General features: G+C 46.4%; 1 protein-coding gene across 2 annotated transcripts in view; it reads left to right on the top strand.

Annotated features, from left to right (window-relative positions):
* Positions 1-12,097, top strand: part of LOC121314665 (tyrosine-protein phosphatase non-receptor type 23-like) — a 35,628-nt gene extending 23,531 nt beyond the window's left edge. For both annotated transcript variants that reach the window (XM_041248147.1, XM_041248146.1), the window contains exons 20-25: positions 1,782-4,113; positions 4,458-4,642; positions 4,801-4,905; positions 8,802-8,940; positions 9,360-9,470; positions 9,695-12,097. In XM_041248147.1, the coding sequence (XP_041104081.1) occupies positions 1,782-4,113; positions 4,458-4,642; positions 4,801-4,905; positions 8,802-8,940; positions 9,360-9,470; positions 9,695-10,228 (3,406 nt within the window). In that variant the 3' untranslated portion in view covers positions 10,229-12,097. The remainder of the gene's footprint in view (positions 1-1,781; positions 4,114-4,457; positions 4,643-4,800; positions 4,906-8,801; positions 8,941-9,359; positions 9,471-9,694) is intronic.
* The last annotated feature ends 10,059 nt before the right edge of the window (positions 12,098-22,156 follow it).

Here is a 22,156-nt window from a genome sequence, read left to right as displayed (position 1 = left end):
AGCTTTTTGACATGGTAAAATACAAAATGCCAAAGTTTAAATTATTTTTTTGAATTACAGTAATTACAGTAGTATTTCTCAATTTTTTTGCAAGCCTTCATTTTATTATTTAATACCGTATATACCTTAATACTAGCTTATGGTAATATATTTCTAGAAACAATAATAATGTATTCCTGATTGATCATCTTGCTATAGCTCAAAACATAGAGCATTGTATTTATTATATAGATTTACCTGCCAAAAAAACAGCTGACAGATGGCTACATTGGTAGGGTAGGTGGAGGGGGGCTAAGACTCCAGTCACTTATTCGCCAGTCACAAACACACACTGCAACTGAGTGGAATCAATTGTAGGTTTTATTTTTTTATTGAAAACCTGGACTTACCTAGGCAGGCTACAAGCTGTCACGTCATTTCTCTAGCTACCACATGCAGTATATTCACCAGTGACCGTTGAGACGCCAGGAACCAACGAAGTACAAGAAGCTTCATAACACGCAAACTAAAGCTTTGCAGCAAAATTGCTCTGCGTATTTGTTACGCATTCACTTTAAATATCATGCTTAATTTTATATTTTTTCAATGCTTAAAACACCCGGTACGCAGCTTATCTGGTGCCCTGTTTTTTTTTTTTTTTTTTTTAAGTTATCATTTCGTGCTAATTTTGTACCGGTCTATCCCTACTATGTACATAAAAATATATGTTGTTTTACATTTAGCGTATGTAAAAAAAGCTATTTTTATTTTTGTGGTGAGAGACCAGCATTATGGTGCTCGCAGACAATATCACACTTCGCTTATTATCATTTAATTGAAATGTCCTGAGCACAATGTAACAGGAAGGGGCGCACGGTGGCGCGGTAGTTAGCGCTGCTGCCTCACAGCCCATGTGGAGTGTGGAGTGTGGAGTGGAGTTTGCATATTATCCCCATGTTTGCATGGGTTTTCTCCAGGCACGCCGGTTTCCTCCCACAGTCCAAAGACATGCTGGCTAGGTGGATTGGCCTCTCTAAATAGCCCCTTAGTTGCCCTGCGATGGACTGGCGTCCCATCCAGGGTGTAGTCCTCTGTCTGCCGGGTTAGGCTCCGGCTCACTGCGACCCTCTATAGGATTAAGCAGTGACAAATAATGGATGGACGGACAATATAATAGGAGTCAATGGAAACAAGCTCCTGATTTTGTTGTAAAAAAAAATTAAAAAATGGTTTAGTAAGTTTGAGAACCTCCACTGTACTGCTGTCCCTACACTGATACTGAAAACCATGCAGATGCTGCAGGGTTGAGTTTATTAAAGTAGGTTTGTGCTGATGGGAATAAAGTATCTAGTCTGCAGATTTGTTATTTTTACTGTAACGAGCTTGGTGTAAATCAGTCAGCATGTGGTGTTTCTTTCTGCAGCAGATACTGTTCTTTGCTCCTTGATCTGCAGTTAATTCACATCGGACATATATTTATGATTCATTGAACTGTTATCTTTAAATGTGTATCCATCTGCACTCTAATTTGGTTCCAGTGAAATCCTGAAATCGAATACCAACTCCTTGTTGTAAACTGGCCTCAGCTATTGCTAATTGAACACTATAAGATATACACATTAGGTGTATTAGCTCTATAGCATTGCGTTTGAAACAAGCAAATGCATTGGGCATAGATACTATTACTTTTTCTGGAACTTAATACATTTTTTTTATACCAAAAAACCCTAATGACTCCATCCCTTTATTTGTTACAAGTTAACAACCTCTAACAGCCTCCCCCCTCCTCTCTTTCTTATCAGGGAGATGCAGAAGAGGCCCCCTCCTCGCCCCATGGCCCCCAAGCCCCCCCTGCAGAAGAAGCCGTCGGACCTGGACTCGGGTTCCAGCCTGGATGACGCTGAGCTGCAGCAGCTGAATGCGGCTATTCTGGCTCTTGGGGGGGACCTGCCAGAGGAGCTGCGCAGCATTCCCCCCGACCCCACCATCTCCTTCCCTGGGATGCGAGCCCCTCATCCAGAGGCCTTTCTCCCTGGCGGTACAGCCAGCCCCCCTATCCAGCCCCCCCTGCATTGGTCTGGGGCTGCCATGTTCAACCAGCCTCGCTTCCCAGCTCACGCTATTCCTCCCGAGGTCATGGCCAGGTTGCCCCGCTACCCAGCCATCAGTGGGCTGCCTCAACATCAAGCCATGCCCCCGCACAGCACCCCTACTCAGGGGTACCTCCCTGCCAGGGGGCATTTACCTTCACACTACGCTGTACCTCAACATCAGCCCCCATTCACCGCAGAGCATCTTGGAGGCATGCGTCCCCAGCACGTCCCCCCTGCGTCAGGCTACGGGACTGGTCCGCAAGGAGGACAGAACTTAACACCCTGTACTGACACTTCTGTTCGGCCAACTATGGTGAGCCAGCCTGGGCAACCTCAGTTATCTGGGCTAGCTGTGGGAGGGCCAGGGGTCAGGCCTTCCACCACCACTGTGGACAGCATACAGACACCCATTTCCAGCTTCACTTCTCGAGGGCACCCAGGACAGCCTCCACAAGAAGCCCCAATAGGTGGCATGCAACCTCCCAGGCAGCAGATACCCACTACTGGGGGGTATGGAGTACCACCTATGGGGCAGTATCCCCCCTACCCACAGCCACAGCACTTTGGTCATCCTCGCCCACAGTTCCCTCCCAGTATGGGACAGCAGCAGCAGCAACAGCAGCAGCAACAACAACAGCAAATGCAGCACCCCTACCAGCCCCAGCAGCACCCAGGCCAGGAGCTCCACGGTTCAGTCAGGCCCCCTCTTCAGCCCCAACACTACCAACAGTACCTGCCCCAGCAGAGACAGCAGCTGCCCCCTCACTTCCAGCCTCCTTCCCACCTCCCCATGCAGCAGCCTGCCTTTCCTGGCCAGCTCCGCATGCAAGCAGTACTACCCCCACAGCCTTACCTCCCCCCACAGCCTTACCCACCCCCACAGTCTTGCCTCCCTCCTGCCTTCATATCCTCACAACCCCACCTGCTCCCTGCCTCTCACCCCTCTCAGCCTAACCTGCCCCCAGCCTCCATCCCAGCCCAACCTCACGTGCCCTCTGCCTCCCAGCCTCACATGCACCCTCAGATGCCCCAACATGCACTACCCCCACACTCGGGGGCCATGTGTTACCCCCACCAGACCCCTCAGACAGTTCAACCTCAGCAAGCACAGCCCCTGCAACCTCACCCTTCCACTGCCCATTCCCTGCTCCCTACTTCCTCTACTGCCCCTGCTGTAGCAACCATGCCTTACCCTCCTGCCCCCTTGCAGCACCAGGGACCCCTGGCGCCCCACCCTCTCCCCCACACCCAACACGGTCTCTCTCCATCCCCTTCCACTCAGATACCCCAGCAACCTCCTCCCAATGTCATCCCTCCCTCCCCGGCCCCTTCTCCTTCCCCCCAGCCCTCTCCTGGCCCCCCCTCCTTGGGTCTTATCCCCCAGAGACCCACACCCTCCCTCACACCCTCACTCCCTTCTGCATCTTCCTCCCCAGCCCCTTCTATCTCTTCTGAGGTGCTGTTCCAGAGCTCCACCACTGATGACCTGCTCTCCTCCAGCCCTGAGAGCCAGCATGGAGGTCCCAAGGCAGCTGCTGCCGTACTCCTGCCCACCAAGGCGGACCCCCAGGATGGGCAGCGGAAAAAGAAGCCTGAGGGGGTGCGTCTGATCGAGGGGGACCCGTACCAAGCCCCTGAGTGTGTGACCCGTCTGTGGGCAGAGCTGGAACGGTACCGGGCAGTGGTGGAGGCTCTGGAGAGGCCAGGGCAGGGCCCCTCGGAGCTGGATGCCCGCTGGAAGGAGCTCCAGGATCTGCAGGAAAAGGATGCGCGGCAGCTCTCCATTGCCATTGCCCGCTGCTACAGCATGAAGAACCGCCACCAGGACATCATGCCCTACGACCGCAACCGTGTGGTGCTGCAGTCCGGCAAGGACGACTACATCAATGCCAGCACCGTGGAGGAGCTGTCCCCGTACTGCCCCCGCATCATTGCCACGCAGGCCCCCCTCATCGGCACAGCTGCAGACTTCTGGCTCATGATCTACGAGCAGAAAGTCTCCCTTATCGTCATGCTGGTGTCTGAGCAGGAGCTAGAGAAGGTGAGAGCTACCCTTAGGGTTACTGTAAGCCTGACACACTGCAGGTAGAATTAAAGACTTACAACTTACAAGGGTCAAACCTTTAGTAGCTGATACTGCTACGCAATTATTTTCTCCATTTTATATTATAACACAAATGTGTAAAGACAGTATAATGTCATAATCAACCTTAGAATTGATGCAGTGCAATATTTGTTCTCTCCCTTTATGCACGAACATGGAAGATTAGACATTCCAGAAATTCAAGAATGGGGTTTAGTTTTCCATGTTGGAGAAGTGAATCTGCTGCCCGGCGTAAAGGTTTTGTTCTTGATGAGGTTCTTGCTGTCCTGCTCTCCTTTCAGCAAAAAGTTCTGCGGTACTTCCCCGTTGAGCGTGGGCAGCAGGTGTCCCAAGGGCCCATTACCTTGACCCTCACTACCCTCAAGGTGACCCCCACCCATGTTGAGAGAATGATCGGGCTACAATACCGTGACCAGAGCCTCAAGCGCACCGTAATCCACCTGCAATTCACATCCTGGCCTGAGCTGTGAGTACACTACACAATGCACTATGCACAAACCACAGTACCTGTGTATATTCATGCTCTTAATGACATAAATGAAACATTCAAACTGGCTGGCTGGTGGGGACAGCAGGATATACAGTCAATAAAAACGTGTTTTGTTTTTTTCTTTCACCTTGTAGGGCTCTCCCTGACAGTAACAACAACCTGATCCGATTCATCCAGGAGGTCCATGGACATTACCTGCACCAGCGCCCCCTTCACACTCCCATCGTGGTGCACTGCAGGTAAGAGCAGCAGTTCTGTTCACAAAGCTTGCTTAGGGACTGTGCAACACTGATCAGTACTACGGGCAAACAACTACAGTTAAGTCACCTACAGGACAGGACCTTAAATGGCTGATAAAAGCAGGTTTTTCAGTGCTCAGAATCAGAAGAAAGCACTTTGTTTCACAACATTATATTCCCAACAGTTTCCAGCCTTAAATTATACCAACAAGCAGCACCAGCTGTAGCTTTCTATTGCAATACAAATCCAGTAAAGGTGTCTGTCACCAAGGATGGCTTGTGAGTGATGTTAGACCAGGAAGAGATTGACACAGTACTGCAGGATGAAGCACTGATGCTTGTATTTATTGTAAAGTAATGGTTTTAACACAAAACAGACACTGAATAAAACAAATGGCACGATGGCTAATCCAGACAGACAATAAACAGACAAACAAATGCTGAACAAACAAGTATCATGCTGGTCCACAACCAGCATGAGTAATTAAGTTTCTTAGATCTTTTTACTTCCGTTCCTCCTCTGAACAACACAACACCGACCTGAGAGGTTCCTGCCTCTTTTATGCTGCTGTGCTTAAGCTAGATTGCTTGTTAATCATTCAGTCGAGCTCTGGCACATTCTGCATGTGAAGTGATTTGGCAGGGAAGGCAATTAACCCTTCCCTGCCAACCTAAAACACCAATGACAATAAACATATGTTTAAATAATAGTAAAACAACACCAACACAAAATACACACAGGGGCAGGGGTGTACCCCACCCATGGGCGGCAGCGGTGTGAGGCCCTCCTCCAGTGACCACGCTGGCAGCAGAACAGCTGACAGCAATACAAGGTTCTTCTCAATTGGCAACGCTGGCACCAAAAAGGCTGACAGTGGTGCAGCACACCCCTGCAGCAGAAATGCTGCCTCCTCAGGACGTATAGCCAGCCTTGGCAACGTTGGCAGCGGCAATGCTAACAGCGAACAGACTGGTTCCTCCGGCAGGGGAAATCCTGGCAGCAGAAAGACTTCCCTCCTCCAGCAGGGCAATCCTGGCAGCACAAAGGCTGCCTCCTGTGGACGTGTATCCAGCAGGGGTAACCCTGTCAGTGGCAGTGCTGTTAGCGGAAATGCTGACAGTGGCAAGGCTGGCTCCTGCAGCAAAGGCAATCCAGGCAGCAGCAGGTTGACTTCCGTTGACTTCCGTATCTGCAGCCAGGTAGTTGAATACCATGGCTGCGATGCCTAGGAAGGATGCTAGGCGATGTCTCTGCTCCCAGGCTTCCCATTGCTCCCCATCTCTGGCCCACAGCATGTTGATTGCCATCGGGAGATCCTCCTTGATGCTCACCTCAGGGTCTCATAGCCAGTCCCATATCCCCCTTGTGGGTGCTGGACTCTCTGGCTCCCCGCTCGTGGGCGCTGGAGCTTGCACCGCCTTCTTCGCCTTCTTCCGGGGAAAAAATACGCACGGGTGGGGCGAAAGCCTGAGACCGGTAAGATGCCCCTCTCTATGAGAAGGGCAGTGATCACGTTGCTGCCCAAGAAAGGGGATCTGCGATGCCTTTAAAATCTGGTGCTTGGTCTCGCTGCTTTGCACAGACCACAAAATCATGGCCAAGGCCACCTCCCTGAGGCTCAAGTCTGTGCTGGCAGACGTGATCCATCCTGACCAGTCCTACACAGTCCTGAACCGGACTATGTTTGACAACATCTTCCTGGTTTGGGACCTCCTGCACTACTGCAGGAGGACGGGTTGGTCGGTCGCCTTCCCCTCTCTGGATCAGCTGAAGGCGTTCGACCGGGTGGATCACGAATATCTCTTCAGAACCCTGCGAGCAGTCGGATTCGGGCCATGCTTTGTTGGCCTCTTCCGGATGCTGTACACCTGATAAAGGTCAACTGGTCCCTGACTGCCCCCCTCGCATTCAGGAGAGGGGTGTGTCAGGGCTGCCCTCTTTCTGGACAACTGTACGCGATGTGCATTGAGCGCTTCTTCTGCCTCCTTTGCAGGAGGCTCACGGGGTTGGTGCTCGGCGCGCCAGACACGAGGGTGGTCCTGTCATCCTACGCCGATGACGTGCTCCTGGTGGCCTCCAATCCGATTGATCTGGAGAGGATGCGGAGCTGCCAGGGCGTGTACTCATAAGAAGTTGACGGACTTCGTATGGGCCGGAAGGCACTGGGTCTCTATCGGGGTTCTGTGCCTCCCTTTGGCCGAAGGATGGCAGGGGTTGGTGTGCTTCAAGAGTCAGGTGCACACCTTTCACCTACAGACCCTGCAGAGATTCCTGTATGCAGACCTGGCCCCGCAGTTGTGCACGCTGGCTTGCCTCCTGCGCCAGCTGCACGACCTGGGCTACGACCGGCAGCTGTTCTGGATCGATCTCTGGGGAATCCGTCTCGTCAAGCTGCCGGTCTTTTACCAAGACCTCCTCAAGACCCGGAGCATGTTCAACGTTGGCAGAGACACTGTTCCGACCAAGGGTGAAGGACTCCTTCTGGAGCCCCTACTGCACAACCCCCATCTAGGTGCGCGGGCGTTGGAGAGGTGGTGACCAGAGTCTGAGATCTCCTGGATCATGACTACTCGGAGTGGCTGACTCCCGAGTCGCTGGTTGCCAGGGCGGCTCAGGGGACCATCAGAATGGCCCGCTGGGCGATCCAGGAGTTCAAAGCAGCATTGCACCCAGACTCTGTCAGGTATCTCCAGGGGGTCCTCGGGACCAAAGAGCAAACTTCCCCCCTACCCCCGGTTATCCAGTACTGCTGATCGAACCCAAAGCGCAGGACCCCCCCTCGGCCTCCCCTCGAACAACCTGAGCAGGATCTTGCAGTTCTCCTCGAACCCCCTCCGATCCGCGTCGAGGAGGACCCTGTACGCGATGGTGCTCCACACCCTCCACTTCCTCGCCCTCGTCTCCGGCCGAGACACCTCTTGGCAGGAGCCCCTCCGACCACCGGAGGGCGTCAGTCCCCAGTGGGAGGCCCTGTACTCCCCACTGGTCAAAGAGGAGCTGGGGACTTGGGATGGAGGGTGCTGCACGGAGCGCTTGCGTCAGGAGAGATCCTGCGTCACTTTACAGACTCTGACGACGCATGCCCTTTCTGCGGTCAGTCCGAGTCGGTAGTCCACATTTAGTTTCTTAGTGCCAGGTTGCAGCCATTCTTCCTTCTGATGAGGAATCTTCTGCTGCAGTTCTGGCTGCATTTCTCCCCTACCCTCATCATCTTTGGGCACCCTGTTTGTGGCCCCACCAAGGCGAGAGACCACCTGGTGAATCTGCTCCTGGCTCTTGCTAGACTGGCCATCTACAAGACCAGGAAGCGTAAGATCAACGGGAAGGGTCTCTTTGACTGCGGAGCCATGTTCAGGGCTCTGGTCCGTTCCTGGGTTTCTTTGGAGGAAGCCCACTCTGCCTTTGTCAAGCAGTGGGCTCTGGGTGCCGTGCTCTGTACCACCCCCCCTTTTGTTTTGCACTTTTAATTTGCAGTCCTCTTGAACTTTTTTTGTTTAATTAGTTAATGTCTTTGTTGGCACTCCCTTTTGATTAGGGGGTGCTAAACTGAATTTTTTCACTAATTTCCTTTGAGCAGCCGGTGCACACCAGCTGCCAGTGGGCTGCTGGTGTAGTCCCTCTACTGGGCATTAAGTAGTACTACTACTACTACTACTAGTGGTTTAGCCATTGCATGTCTGTTTAATTTGAACTACAGGTAGCAGCACTACCCCAGGCAGTAAAGAATACACTCTTGTCAACTAGGACATTATTTTAGGGTTTTGACAGAGGCTTATCCTGTATTTTTTGTATTTTATCCCAGTTAATGCATGCCTCTGAAGTGGGGCAGTTTAGTTTGCTACAGCTGATATGTGAAGGTGTCCAATGTGTAACCAGCCCCCCTGTCTCCCTGCAGCTCTGGCGTGGGTCGCACTGGAGCATTCTGCCTGCTGTATGCTGCCATGCAGGAGGTGGAGGCTGGCAATGCCATCCCAGACCTGCCACTGCTAGTGAGGAAGATGCGGCAACAGAGAAAGAACATGCTGCAGGACAAGGTGAGCCATCTGATCTGACACATCCCAGCTTTTGATGTTGCCAGACAAAGTTTCTTAGTGTTCCATTTGCATAAGTATCAATTTGATGCATTTACAATATATCCTAGAGGTTTTAAACTTTTGTGTGTCAGAGACTCAAATACTTTTGACTGCAAGACAAAGTTTTATTAGAAAATGTGTAAAAAAGCAATTCTTATAAAAATAAAATAATCCTTTAAACCAGTGTTGCTACTAGATGTATGTTGGTTTTGTCGCTGTTAGTTTAGAGAGTTTTCAATTCATGTATGTACAGGTGTATCATAGTGTAATGTACAAATATAATTTTGGTACACAAATAAGTTATGCCCTGTCCCATTCTTTCATGGATGTGTTGCAGTGAACAGTATCACACAGAGCCTGTGTTTCTGTTTCTGTTGCAGCTCCACCTCAAGTTCTGCTATGAGACAGTCCTGAAACATGCTGAACAGGTCCTGCAGCGCCATGGAGTCTCTACCGCCCCCTGCAGCAAGACCAACATTGCAGTCACAAAGGTGCCACAAAACTCTGTACTGATCAAATAGAAGCTCTGTCACATCACATATCGTGTCTTCCAGTTCATCCTGGAGGTGTAACTGGGGTTGCAACTTAATTAACAGCAATTCTGGATTTGTTTTTATTATTATTGTTTTAGTTCCAATTAAAAGAAAGTTGTATGTTGGATAACCCCCACCCCGAGTTTGATCCTTTTGTATGTTTTGTTCCACTGCTGTTTTAGCCATACTCTCGCCAAGAGTCCCAGGATATTGTGTTGGGGGGGGACATGCCAATCAGCTCCATCCAGGCCACCATCGCCAAAATGAGCATCAGACCCCCCACCTCCTGCGAACACAGCCTGGACTTCAGCGACCTGGACACTCTACCCCTTGGCCCGTCCAGCCTGCCTGCCATCCCTGTGATCCCATTCCAGCCTGATCTCACTACCACCTCCCCACTTGACAACAGCAGTGCCACTCCACCTCCAACAGAGATCGAGGGGCATGTCAACAACAACACTACCACCGAGCATCCCCAGCCAGAGCCAGACGTGGCACCAGCCCTGGACCCAGACCCTGTCAGCTCCTCCTCACTGGACCTGCTGGCCTCCCTCACACCTGAGGCATTCACACTAGACGCCGCCTCCAAGGGAAAGCAGCGCATCAACAAGCACTGCTTCCTTCAGCCGCAGAACGGACAGGGCCTGCAGGGGGCGCCCTCAGACGACGACCCCTTCAGCTCACTCGACCCTCTCTGGACCCTCAACAAGACCTGAGCCCGGACCACCCAAGCCAGTCGCAATCCAGCCCTCCCTGAACCACGCTGGAGCAGGCAGGGCAGCAACCCACTTCAGAGCATGGGATTCACGCTGTACCTTAACCCTGATCGGCTAACTGTACCACAACTCTACCTGCTGCAGGAACCAACCTCCCTCCCTCCACCGACAATAGCAGAGCACAAAATAAGAGCTCTTACACTCTTACAACACATGGCTGCTGAGTCTGCTTCTGCTCCGTGTAGTGTACTAATTACCTAAAGAGCTGAATTCTGTATTCTTTTAAATTGTATTACTGTGTATATGCCCAAAGACTTTTTCTGTGCTGTTCTGGTGGTACTTTTTTAAAATTATTATTTGAAAGTTGCCACTCTTAACTGTTCTCATTTGGTGTCAGCATGCATTCCAGTTTGGCAGTGTTTCCTGCGACTCCTGTGTTCATTGTGTCATTGATGTTTCTGGGCAGGTTTTCTGTGTATTCACTGAAGTAGTTGACTCACACAGCCAGTCGCAGTAGTTTCAGTCTCTGTGCATCCACTCATTCACTCACTCACTATCAGACACTGAAGCAGGCACGGTCACCTGGGTCAAAACTCAGTGTTGTGAATTTCAGGGAATGAAACCAGGTTACAAGGGGAATAAGGAAGCAGAAAGCTGACGCTGCCAGTGACAGGAAAGAAGTTCACAAGAACACCCATGAATAAATTAGATGGCAAAGGGAAATTTAAATTGTCTGGTATGTGAAATTGTAGAAGATTGGGGTGACTCACACTTGGAGACACCTGAGATCAACTCTATGACGTTTGCTGTATACTACAAAATGTTTGGGCTAAATCGAATTATTATTCACATACTATTATGTTTTTAACTAATGCAGTCTTTTGGTAAATTTGGGGTTTTACAGCATACTGTGTCACTGGGGATTCTGAACAATTAGTCTGATCATTTTTCTTCAAGTATCATTGTAAATAATTAAAATAATTATAATGCAGTTTGTTTTGCAGTCAATATTTTTTTTTTTTTTTTTTTACACATTTTGATAAAATACTCAACATAACTACTGTAGATCTGGAAGGTGCAAGTTAGAGATTTCATTCATAACCATGAAACACTTGATTTTGCTAAATTCAGAAATACTAAAATATTCAATAAAAATCATTTTGATTGAAGGCACTGAGAAATGTTTCTTTTAGTGTTGTTAAAGGTATGAGGTACGTGATGCCAGGGATTTCTTCACATTCTGGTAACTGCTCCTAAAAGGAAGTGACTGTTGTTGGACATTTAGCTCATCCTGTACCTGTCTTGCAGAGCAGACCATGATGTTGTGATTCAATTGAAATCACAAGATAATTTTTGGAGCCAAATATACTGTAGAGTCCACTTTGGTTATTTGCATGAACTTCAGTGCATTTCTGTTTCTCAACCAAACCAAAAACTAGCCATTATTGAATCAGCTGCTTTCTGTAACCAGAGCATAGGTAAACAAACATGAAGCAGCACACAATGTAACAGTTTGCTTGCACTCCTGGTAATGAAGCTGGGAGTCCAGCGCAGTGTAGAGACCTGGCAGCTAACCAAAACAAAGCTGTCTCCAATGGGTTAGGAGTGCAGTCTAGTGAAAGATTTGCCAGTGATATTCAGTCCTGACTGGCTCAGGAGCTACATGAGCAGTCAGTGTTAACCAAAAAGCCACACCATACACCTAGGTGAATTGGGGCAAACACACCCCAGGGTAAAAAAGAAAATTATTTAATTTAAACATTAGTTAACATTTGCACAGTCGCACATGGGAAATGTTGTAAATGTCTTCTTTTTAGTGTTTCTTATATGTATACTTCTAACTGCAAATAAATGGCCAAATATTACTAACACACTGTTTTATCAGAATCTTATTAAACACATTTATTTTAAATGAACACATACTGTTATTCTAAAAACAAGTAACAATCTGATTATTATCCTTATGGCTGTCAGTTGGATATAGCACTACTTACTTGAAAGAAGCACTGAAAAGTCAGGTTCTGTTGTCACCGCAATGCATTCTTTTGTGTGCTGAACTCTGTCGATTTTTGCCTGTTACTTGTAATCTGAGCTAGTGTAAAATTAAACCATATCATAATATTACACGTAATCATTTTGTAAAAAAAAAAAAAAAAAAAAACGCAAACTTTACCAGAACTTAAGCTTATTGGCACTGTAGTCCTAAACAACACTGAGGAGGTAAATGTTCCCCAGATAAGGGCCATTAACCAAAATTAGTCCCATATCGTTATAAGAAAATACAGCATTGAAATGTTTTTTTTTTTTTTATTAAACCTAGAGTTCACCTTGGAGTGTTACTTTACCCATGAAACAACTTACTCTGCTGTTCACACAACTGGTTGTCACTGACAGAGGCACAACCCATTGGTAAACTGTAGTATACAGGCTTTGTCAATGTCACTTGTATGTAAAGCCTTTGTACAATTTAACAGTAACACCAGAGTGTAGGTTTTCAGATCTTATATATTATAGATTTTTATATATAAAAAACCCTATGTGTGTGTCAAGGCCGTAACACACCAGGCGCGATGCGATTTTTCATCAGCCGACAATACTTTCGCAGCGATACAGACGCGATGGGGCAGATCTATAAAACCAAAAAAAATTGCTATTGACAAATATATCTTTCATCTGTATATCAGTATAATTGTGATGATCTTTGTCGTAAAGCTCTGGGTATTTTTCAACGGCAAGTATTTTTTTTCTCTGTCATTTTGGATACTGTTGCACCCAGGTGGACAGTGCATTGAAGCTGTCGGTCAATTCCCTAGTTATCGCGTGAAAAATCGCATACAATAGGACTTAAGGCAACCGTTTGCTGTATTTATTTTAAGGTTTAAAAAATTGGATATTTACCATATTCTTTCAGAAATTTGAATTTCCACAGAGAACTATACAGTAAAGGGCACATTTCACAGAAATTGTGAAATCCCTGATAACCATGAAAAAAATACAGCCTAGTCATGGATGATCGTAAGTACCGTACAGTATGTTTTCAACCTGCACAAAAGGCTGCACCCAGTCGCAGCATTGGACATCGGGTGCTTGATGCCCATTCAGTGTCTGAGGTGTGGACCTAGAGTAAAGAACCTGAAAATAATGGTACATAGGGTCGCCACCTGTCCGGGTGTCAAAGTGAATATGAGAATGGCAGCGAGTGATGAAGCCAATTTGCTTAAAAAAATAAAAAGCAGACCCGACATTTCAATCAATGGAGTTAGGAAAGCAGGAATTTACTGAGGCTGTGTAAACTGCACCTGCTACTGTGGTACCTGTAGGACTTCCTTTTTTAGGTTAAGCAGTTCTGTGTTTTTTTTTTTTTGTTTGTTTTTTTTGTTTTTTTTTTAACAAGGGGTTAATTAAGTAGCAGCCAAAATTGTTTATGCCAGACTTGTTAGAAAATCTGTAACAATGGTGCAAACTTGCTTTGGATTGTTAATGTCGATATACAGTACTGTGAAAAAGTATTTGCCCCCTGTCTGATTTTCTGCATTTTTGTGTATTTTTTATGCTGAATGCTGTCAGATCTTCAACCAAAATCTAATATTAGATAAAAGGGACCCTGAATGAACAAATAACACAACATTTTGATACTTATTTCATTTATTTATTAAAGAAAGTTATGCAATACCCAATGCCCCCGTGTGAAAAAGTAAATCGCCCCCTTAGACTCAATAACTGGTTACACCACCTTTAGCAGCAATAACTGCAACCAAACGCTTCCTGTAGTTATTGATCAGTCTCTTACAGTGCCGTGGAGGAATTTTAGCCCAGTCCTTCATGCAGGACTGCTTCAACTCAATGACATTTGTGGGTTTTCGAGCATAAACTGCTTGTTTCAGGTCCTGCCACAACATCTCAATGGGCTTTAGGTCTGGACTTTGACTAGGCCATTCCAAAACTTTAAATTTATTGTTCTTCAACCATTCTGATATAGACTTGCTTGTGTGTTTCAGATCATTGTCTTGCTGCATGACCCAACTGCGCTTCAACTTCAGCTCACAGATGGATGGCCTGACATTCTCCTGTAGAATTCTCTGATACAGAGCAGAATTCATGGTTTCAGAATTCATGGTTTCTAGAATTCAAGTCGTCCAGGTCCTGATGCAGCAAAGCATCCCCAAATCATGACACTACCACCACCATGCTTGACCGTTGGTATGAGGTTCTTACTGTGGAATGCAGTTCTTGGTTTTGTCCAGACATAACAGGGCCCATAGACTCCTCTGTCCATAGACCATTGTTCCAGAACTCTTGAGGATCATCCAGGTGCTTTTTGGCAAACTTGAGATGAGCATTCATGTTCTTTTTAGTGAGCAGTGGTTTCCGCCTTGCTACTCTGCCATGAATCCCATTTTTGCCCAGAGTCTTTCTGATGGTGGAGTCATGAACACTAACCTTAGCCGAGGTGAGAGAGGCCTGCAGATCCCTTGTTCTAGGGTACTTTGTGACTTTTTACACCTTGCTCTTGGAGAGATTTTGGCAAAACAGCCACTCCTGGGAAGATTCACTACTGTCCCAAACTTTCTCCATTTGGACAATATGGCTCTGGCTTTGTAACCCTTTCCAGACGGATAGGCATCAACACATTTTTTCCGGAGGTCTTCAGGAATTTCTTTTGATTGTGGCACGATGTGCCTCTAGAACCTGTGTGCTGACAACTTCACTCTGATGGTAAGGGCCAAAGTTAGTCAGATTTATATTGGGCATGGCTAGCCCAAATCAGGCCTGATTGTTAACCAAAGTATTCAAACAGTTGACCCTAATTATCCCTTTAATTGGGTTGAGTTAACTGGGGGGGGGGGGGGGGCAATAACTTTTTCACACCTGAAGATTACATGTTTGATAACCTTGCTCACCAAACAATGAAAGTTTGGTATCATCTTTTTCCCTCAGACTCCCTCTATATACTACTACAACCCACATAAAGATCTGACCAAATTCAATGTGAAAAATGTGCTAAAATGCAGAAAATCAGACGGGACAAATACTTTTTCAAGGCACTGTATGTAGCTACTACTGTCCACCGTGCAGGTATCGCAAAGTCCCTAAACAACATGTTAAAATAAAATTAGTTCTGCACCGCATAAAAAAGCTGATTCTGCCAGTGCTTGCTAGTCTATTAACCAGTTTTAAATGTAAAGTGTTTTAGTTTCGGCTTTATTGTTAAAGTTTTCACACGTGCAATCCTGTCCTACAATTACTATGATACTGTGATCATTTCACTGTGTTATGTTAGTGAACCAGAGCTAAGTTTTAAAACTGAGAGTTAGCAAATGCCTATCGTTAAAGTATACTGCAGTTAGTAATCCTTTCCAATCACTGATATCTTAAATTTGAAGGGCCATATAAGTATAAATATAAAGGTAAATATTGTAACTAATTTTTAAAAGGGCTTTGTTGTTCTCCAAGTCGCTGAAGTGAAAGCGTTTTATGGCTTTGTGACAAAGTGGCTGAGTGCTCGTAGTGGGTGATACAATTTTATATTTGGGACAATGTTTCCGGCTTAGTGCTGGCCCTTGGTGACAGCTCCAGAACTGTGTTAGCAGTCTAGTAATGTACGAGACAAGACAATTACAAACAAAACACAACACTCACTATAGTTTCTTTTTACGCTCTCACAGTTCTTCTCGGTTATATCCAAAACAAACCAATGCGAAGGAACAGATTGCGATTCTCCGTCCCCTTTTATGCTGCCACACATGACCCCTTGATAAACGAGTGCAACCGCCTACCACGTCGTTTCCCTTCCGGGTCAATGCGTTATTGCAACAGAGTCTCGCCCCTTTCCTGGCTGGCCAACTTCCCTTGAACCCTGGGAAATAACTGTCAGGCCAGCCCGTCCAAGGAACTATTTTATTGGTGCTTCACGTCCTCACAGTAAATCTCCCATCCGACAACAAAGAATCATTGTAGTTCTGTCACATATCCCACCGCTCAGAGAAAAGCCGAAGAAACACTTGGCTGAATCTATCTTTCCCATTACTCCCCCTTCCCGGGAAAAATAATCTGCATTTTGATGGTCTTGCCCTGCACGGTGTACCATGTGGTACATGAAGGGTTGGAACACCAGATACCACCGAGTTATCCGGACATTGCTATCCTTCATAGTGCTTAACCACTTGAGTGGGACATGATCTGTGACAAGATCACATGAATGTCCCAGCAGATAATATCGTAAAGAGTGAGTAGCCCATTTAATGGCCAAACATACAAACATACAGAGTAGTTACGCTCCCGAGGTAGCATCTTTTTACTGAGATACAGTATCGGGTGTTCTACTCTGTCTACCTTTTGGGACAAGACAGCACCAAAACCCACGTCCGACACATCGGTGTGGAGGACGAATCTCTTGGTGAAATTAGGTGTGATAAGGGTGGGGGCCTGGCAAAGTTTACGCTTAATAGTATCAAATACCCCCTGACACTCAGCTGACCACTTAATTAAATTTGGGACACTCTTTTTGTTGAGGTCTGCTAAAGGGTTAACCACTGTGGCATACTCGGGGATAAATGTGCAATAATAACCGACAAATCCCAGTAGTGACCTCACCTGCGTCTTGGTTTTGGGGATCGCCACATCTAGAAGTTTGCCGACCCGGTACGCATCGAACTTGGCAATAGCGTTTACCTTCCAGAAGTCCACACAGAAGGGATTGGTGCCATCTTTTTTGGCCACTATGACAACTGGACTGCACCACTCGCTCCTGGAAGGCTCAGTCACCCCAAACTCGAGCATGTCCCATACCTCTTTGCGAACGCCACTTTGTCGACTTTCCGGGATCCGGTAAGGTCACTCTCATACTGTGACACCTGAGGAAGAGACAATGTCATATTCAACCAAATTAGTCCTGCCGGGCACGTCACAAAAAACATTAGTGAACTCCTCAATAAGCTTACGCAGTTCCTGTTGCTGATCTGGAACCAATTGTTCCCCCAACGAAATGATTTTAGTGCTAGGAGTCTCTGGACAGGTGCCTAAATCATCGTCTATATTGCCTGGGGCTATAAATAAGATCTCCTCTTTTCTGCCAGGGCTCTAATAAATTTACATGGTAAACTTCACATTCATTACAGCGATCGGGCTGTCTAATTTCATAATTCACCTTTCCTGTAGCCCAAATCACTTCATATGGCCATTTAGCACATAATGTTGATTCTGAGGAGGGAAGCAGCAACATTGCCTTGTCTCCTGGTTGAATTAGTGCATTTTTATTGTAATGGTTGCTGTGCAGAGTCGATTTGAGGTTGTCCTGGGCCAAACTGCCAAATCCAGGCGATCTCTTAGAAGGAGCACACGCTTCACTACATTTTTAGACAAGCCTTTGTGCTCCTCCCAACCCTCTCCTAACAGATCGAGGATGCCGCAAGGCTGTCGGCCTGCAAGAGCTTGAAGGGGGAGAACCCTGTCCAGCTCTGCAGCACCTCTCTCACTGCAAAAAAAGAGGTAGGGAAGAAGCGATGCCCAATGTTACAAAACGTCTCAGCATCTGCTTCAAGGTCTGATTAAATCGTTCCACCAAACTGTCCGTCTGTGGATGATAAACAGATGTCCTGATGGGATGTTTTTTTTTATATTTTATATACATGCTGTAACATGTTAGAAAAGAAGTTGGTTCCATGATCAGACAAAATCTCCTTGGGGATCCCTACTCTAGCCATAATCTGCACTAACTCTGTGGATACTGCAGCGGCACTAGTGGACCTCAATGGATCTGCTTCCGGGTATCGCGTTGCATAATCTACCACTACTAATATATGCATATACCTGGAGTCAGAAGGTAGCAAAGGGCCCACTATGTCCACTGCAATGCATTCAAAGGGAGTGGAAATAATCGGCAGTAGAACCAAAGGGGCAGTGCCCGACCTGGCACTACTTGCTGGCAGTCTAGGCATGTGGCTACATATTTCGACACATCAGTTTGAAGACCTGCTCAGTTGAATTGAGCCAATATCAGTTTCCTTGTCTTGTCAGCTCCGAGGTGCCTCGCAAAAGAGATCTCATACGCCAGCCTCAAGACCTCGGTCCGACAAGACGGGGGGACCAATAATTGTGTTACACGCTATCCTGTGCCCACAGCTAGATTTACCCTATACAGTAACTGCCCCTTGATACTGAAGTATGGAAATACTAGCACCATCAACATCCTTACCTTCCATAGACTGGACCTGTCCCCAAGCGTGCACTAGTGACGGGTCATTATGATGGCCGTACACTATGTCCATGCTTGAGAACCACATGTCTATTATATTGAGAGGGGCTGGAGTAGCATCTGCCCTAGATGGCCCAGTTTGAAAAGGAAACACATCACCAATTTGTTCCCTTTTCTGTTTTTCTGCCACCTTTGTGTGCGGCTGAGACTGCCATTATTTGCATTAATTCTTTGAATTTTGGCCAATATAACTGGGTGTGGCAACTATTCCGCCGCCCCTACTACCAGGTGACGTTTTATCGGTCCTACCAATAAATATACTTTTAGTGTGGGGTATGCCGCCGTGTCTCCATGGATACACGAGATGGCCACCTGACCTCGTGGCCACCATGACACACCTCCCAAGAGAGCTGTTCTACTAATGCGTGGGTTTTCACATTCTCTAAAACCACATCAATCATACAAGGCCCCTCTCGACCTTTTTTCCCGCACTTACCTATCTCAGGTGCCCAAGTCACACTCCATGGCAGCTGGGCATGACCTGGCCAGATGTCCCTGTTGGTTGCACCTAAAACAAGTTGGAGAGACAGAGGGGGCATGGTTAGATATCTGTTCCATTGCTGGTATGGCAACAAGGCAGGGGCAGCACCTCTACCCCAGCTGGGGGCTAACCTTGGTCTCCATGAAGGGGAGGCAAGGGGGCTCATTGGGGTCTGCGGTCTCAGAGGTCTGGGTCCCGGGGCTGATGGTGGTGGTGGCAGAGGAGAGCAGGGGCTTGGTTGCTCTGAAGCGCAGTATCCCTGTCCGGAGTGCTCATAATCCTCGACCAGTTTCATGGCGTCTTCCAGGGTGTCGGGGTGGTGGCTTGGGTATTGGTGCCAACCACATGGCAGAATTGCTCCACAACCACTGCCTCCTCCATTTGCAGGTTGTTTTTTTTCTCGGGGTTAGCTAATGTACCATGTGGTCAAACAACTGCTCCACAACCACCCTGAGGCGTGTCCCCGGGGATCTTCGGTACTCCCTGAACTGTACCCGGTGAGCCTCTGCCGTAACGTTGAGGCAATGGAGTTGAGGTCGCTCATAGCCTGGTAGGCTGCCTGGGCCTTCCCACTCAGGTAGGGTCCCAGCTGGCTCATCCAGAACTCCAGCGGCCATGATGCGGTGGTGGCCAGCAACTCAAACATCACCAGGTATGCCTCTGGGTCATCCTCCGCCGACATCATCGCCCGAGCCATCGCTGGTGCTGTGAAAAGTGCCAGCCCTAAACGTTCAATGAACACAGTGTAGCGCTCCTCCCTCCTTCTCTCCTGTCTCCCGCCTGCTGTCCAGCGCCTCCAGCAGCTCTGCCAATGCGTTGCGATCCATATCCCGTGGCTGACACCATGTGTGCAGGGGTGATGCAATGCGGTAATGAAATAGACAAAGATTTATAATCCTGTTTGGAAAGGTTTTTATTGTTTTATTCCAGGTTTGGCGACCAAACAATAATCCCCCAGCAATACATACCAATGTGTACTTCACGGGGTAAATAACAGAGAAAATGCAATCCCAAATAATAAACAATATCCATCCATCCATCCATTATCATTAACCACTTAATCATTTACAGGGTTGCCTAACCCGGCAGACAGAGAGCGCAATCCAGGACTGCACCCTGTGCAGGACACACCACACACACACAAACACTCACTCACAGTCCTTCTCGGGTCTATCCAAAACAAACCAATGTGAAGGAACAGACTACGATTCTCCGTCCCCTTTTATGTCGTCACACATGACCCCTTGGTAAACGAATGCAACTGCCTCTCCAAACTGCGGCTGCCACGTCGTTTCCCATCCGGGTCAATGCGTTCTTGCAACCGAGTCTCGCTCCCTTCCCCCTTCCATGGAATTCTGTTCTCGCTGCTTAGCGCCCTCACATATTGGGAGGGAGATTTACAACCAAGAATCATTGTATTTCTGTCACAGGCTTGCATGTCTGTTTCTCTTGTTACATTCAAATACACATTTGTCTTTGGCAATATTAACAAATCCAGCAGCTTTACTTCATCAGTGCTATAATCCAATCCAGCACATTATGGATATTGAAACAGTGCCTGCCATCCTGAAAAACAACTCACTGCTTCAGAGCTATCAAATACTTTTATTTGTAAATTAGTATAAAGTCTTCCTCATGTGTTAAAAAATAGCACAGAACTCTTTTTTTTCCATACTCTACATACAGTATCATTACACTGTACAGTAAACAAACGCAACAGTGGGGCAGCAGGTTTTAGACTCTGAAACTCAACAACGTTTACATCAGGAAAAAATTCAAACTCACACATTAAGAGGCCACCTCCACACTCACAAAATAAAACGAGAAATCTTTTCACATTGCAAAAATAAAAATAATAAAAACCCAATGGGTAAATTGCAGCATGCCCCAAATTTGAAAATCCAGACTAGAAAATCCTGCAAATCTGTACTAACTTAATCGTGATTTCAGTGTATCAGACATGATTCCGGTGATCGGTGACAAGTGGAACAAGTTAGACTGATAATGAGGACTAACCTACAGCTAAGGCCAAAATTTCACCCTATAAAGCGAACACATTTTGCTTCATAAAGTCGAATGACATGTTATGTTAATATATCAGACTACATACCACTTTGTAGTTTTCTATATATTTAACAAAAAACTGACAAATGAAAACAAATACAATTCTGGCTTTCGCTAGACTTGAGATATCATGTTGTAGTTTCTTTGATTACATGATGTTAAATAAAAGATCTAAATTATGTTCATATAGTTTACTTTTATTTTTATGATGTCTCAATCCTAAAATTCTAGGTGATGCAAAATTTTTGGCCAGAGCTGTATAAACCCTTCTTTACTAATCAGATATGTGGAATTCAGTGTCAGATAAATATATAAAGATTCATTTGTATTGCATCAAACACATTTAACAATATGTCATGTCTGCTTCATGCACATTTCAAACTTCAAGCTGCTGACACTGCTGCATAGGAACAGACAAGTTTAGTTGTGTGATAATGGACCATTCGTTGTTTATAGTTAAAGCATATTAACTGAAATGTTATTGCTTTAAACTGAAAACGGTATCAAGAGGTACATGATAAAAAAAAGTTTATTTAAAATGTAGGACCTATATATATATATATATATATATATATATATATATATATATATAGACACACACACACACACACACACACACACACAGTATTTATAGTCATTTCAAGGGAAAAATGCAGTTGTCTCTGCAAAACATTTCAAGCAGTAAATGCTTAGGACGAGCAAGTCTTATCCTTCACAGTACTAAGTTAATCCACTTGAACAGGATCATCACGAATCTGATGTGGTACGCTGCAATAAGGATCTTATTTAGTCTCATTTAGCAGATGATCTACTGTGATGATTAACTTCTGGTGTGCTGCAATAGGGACTAGTAGGTGTACTAACTTTAGTCCAATCAAGTGGGCTACACCTGCTTAGTCCACTAGTTAGACACACCAAGTGGACTAAATTTTGATACACTGCAATAGACCCCAAAAGATAACTTAAATACTCAAGCTGAGAGCATTATTTATAAATACACAATTAATCCCAGCCTTGTGAGCTACAGTAAACCACTGCTTCAAGAACAGGAATCCTCTGGATGCATCACTGTGCCCCCCAACCACTCCCAGTGCTTTATTTTTCTTTTCATATTTTCATCATTATAAAA

Source organism: Polyodon spathula, chromosome 4 (assembly GCF_017654505.1).
Source record: "Polyodon spathula isolate WHYD16114869_AA chromosome 4, ASM1765450v1, whole genome shotgun sequence".
Taxonomy (NCBI): domain Eukaryota; kingdom Metazoa; phylum Chordata; class Actinopteri; order Acipenseriformes; family Polyodontidae; genus Polyodon; species Polyodon spathula.
This window is presented reverse-complemented; position numbering and strand designations above follow the sequence as displayed.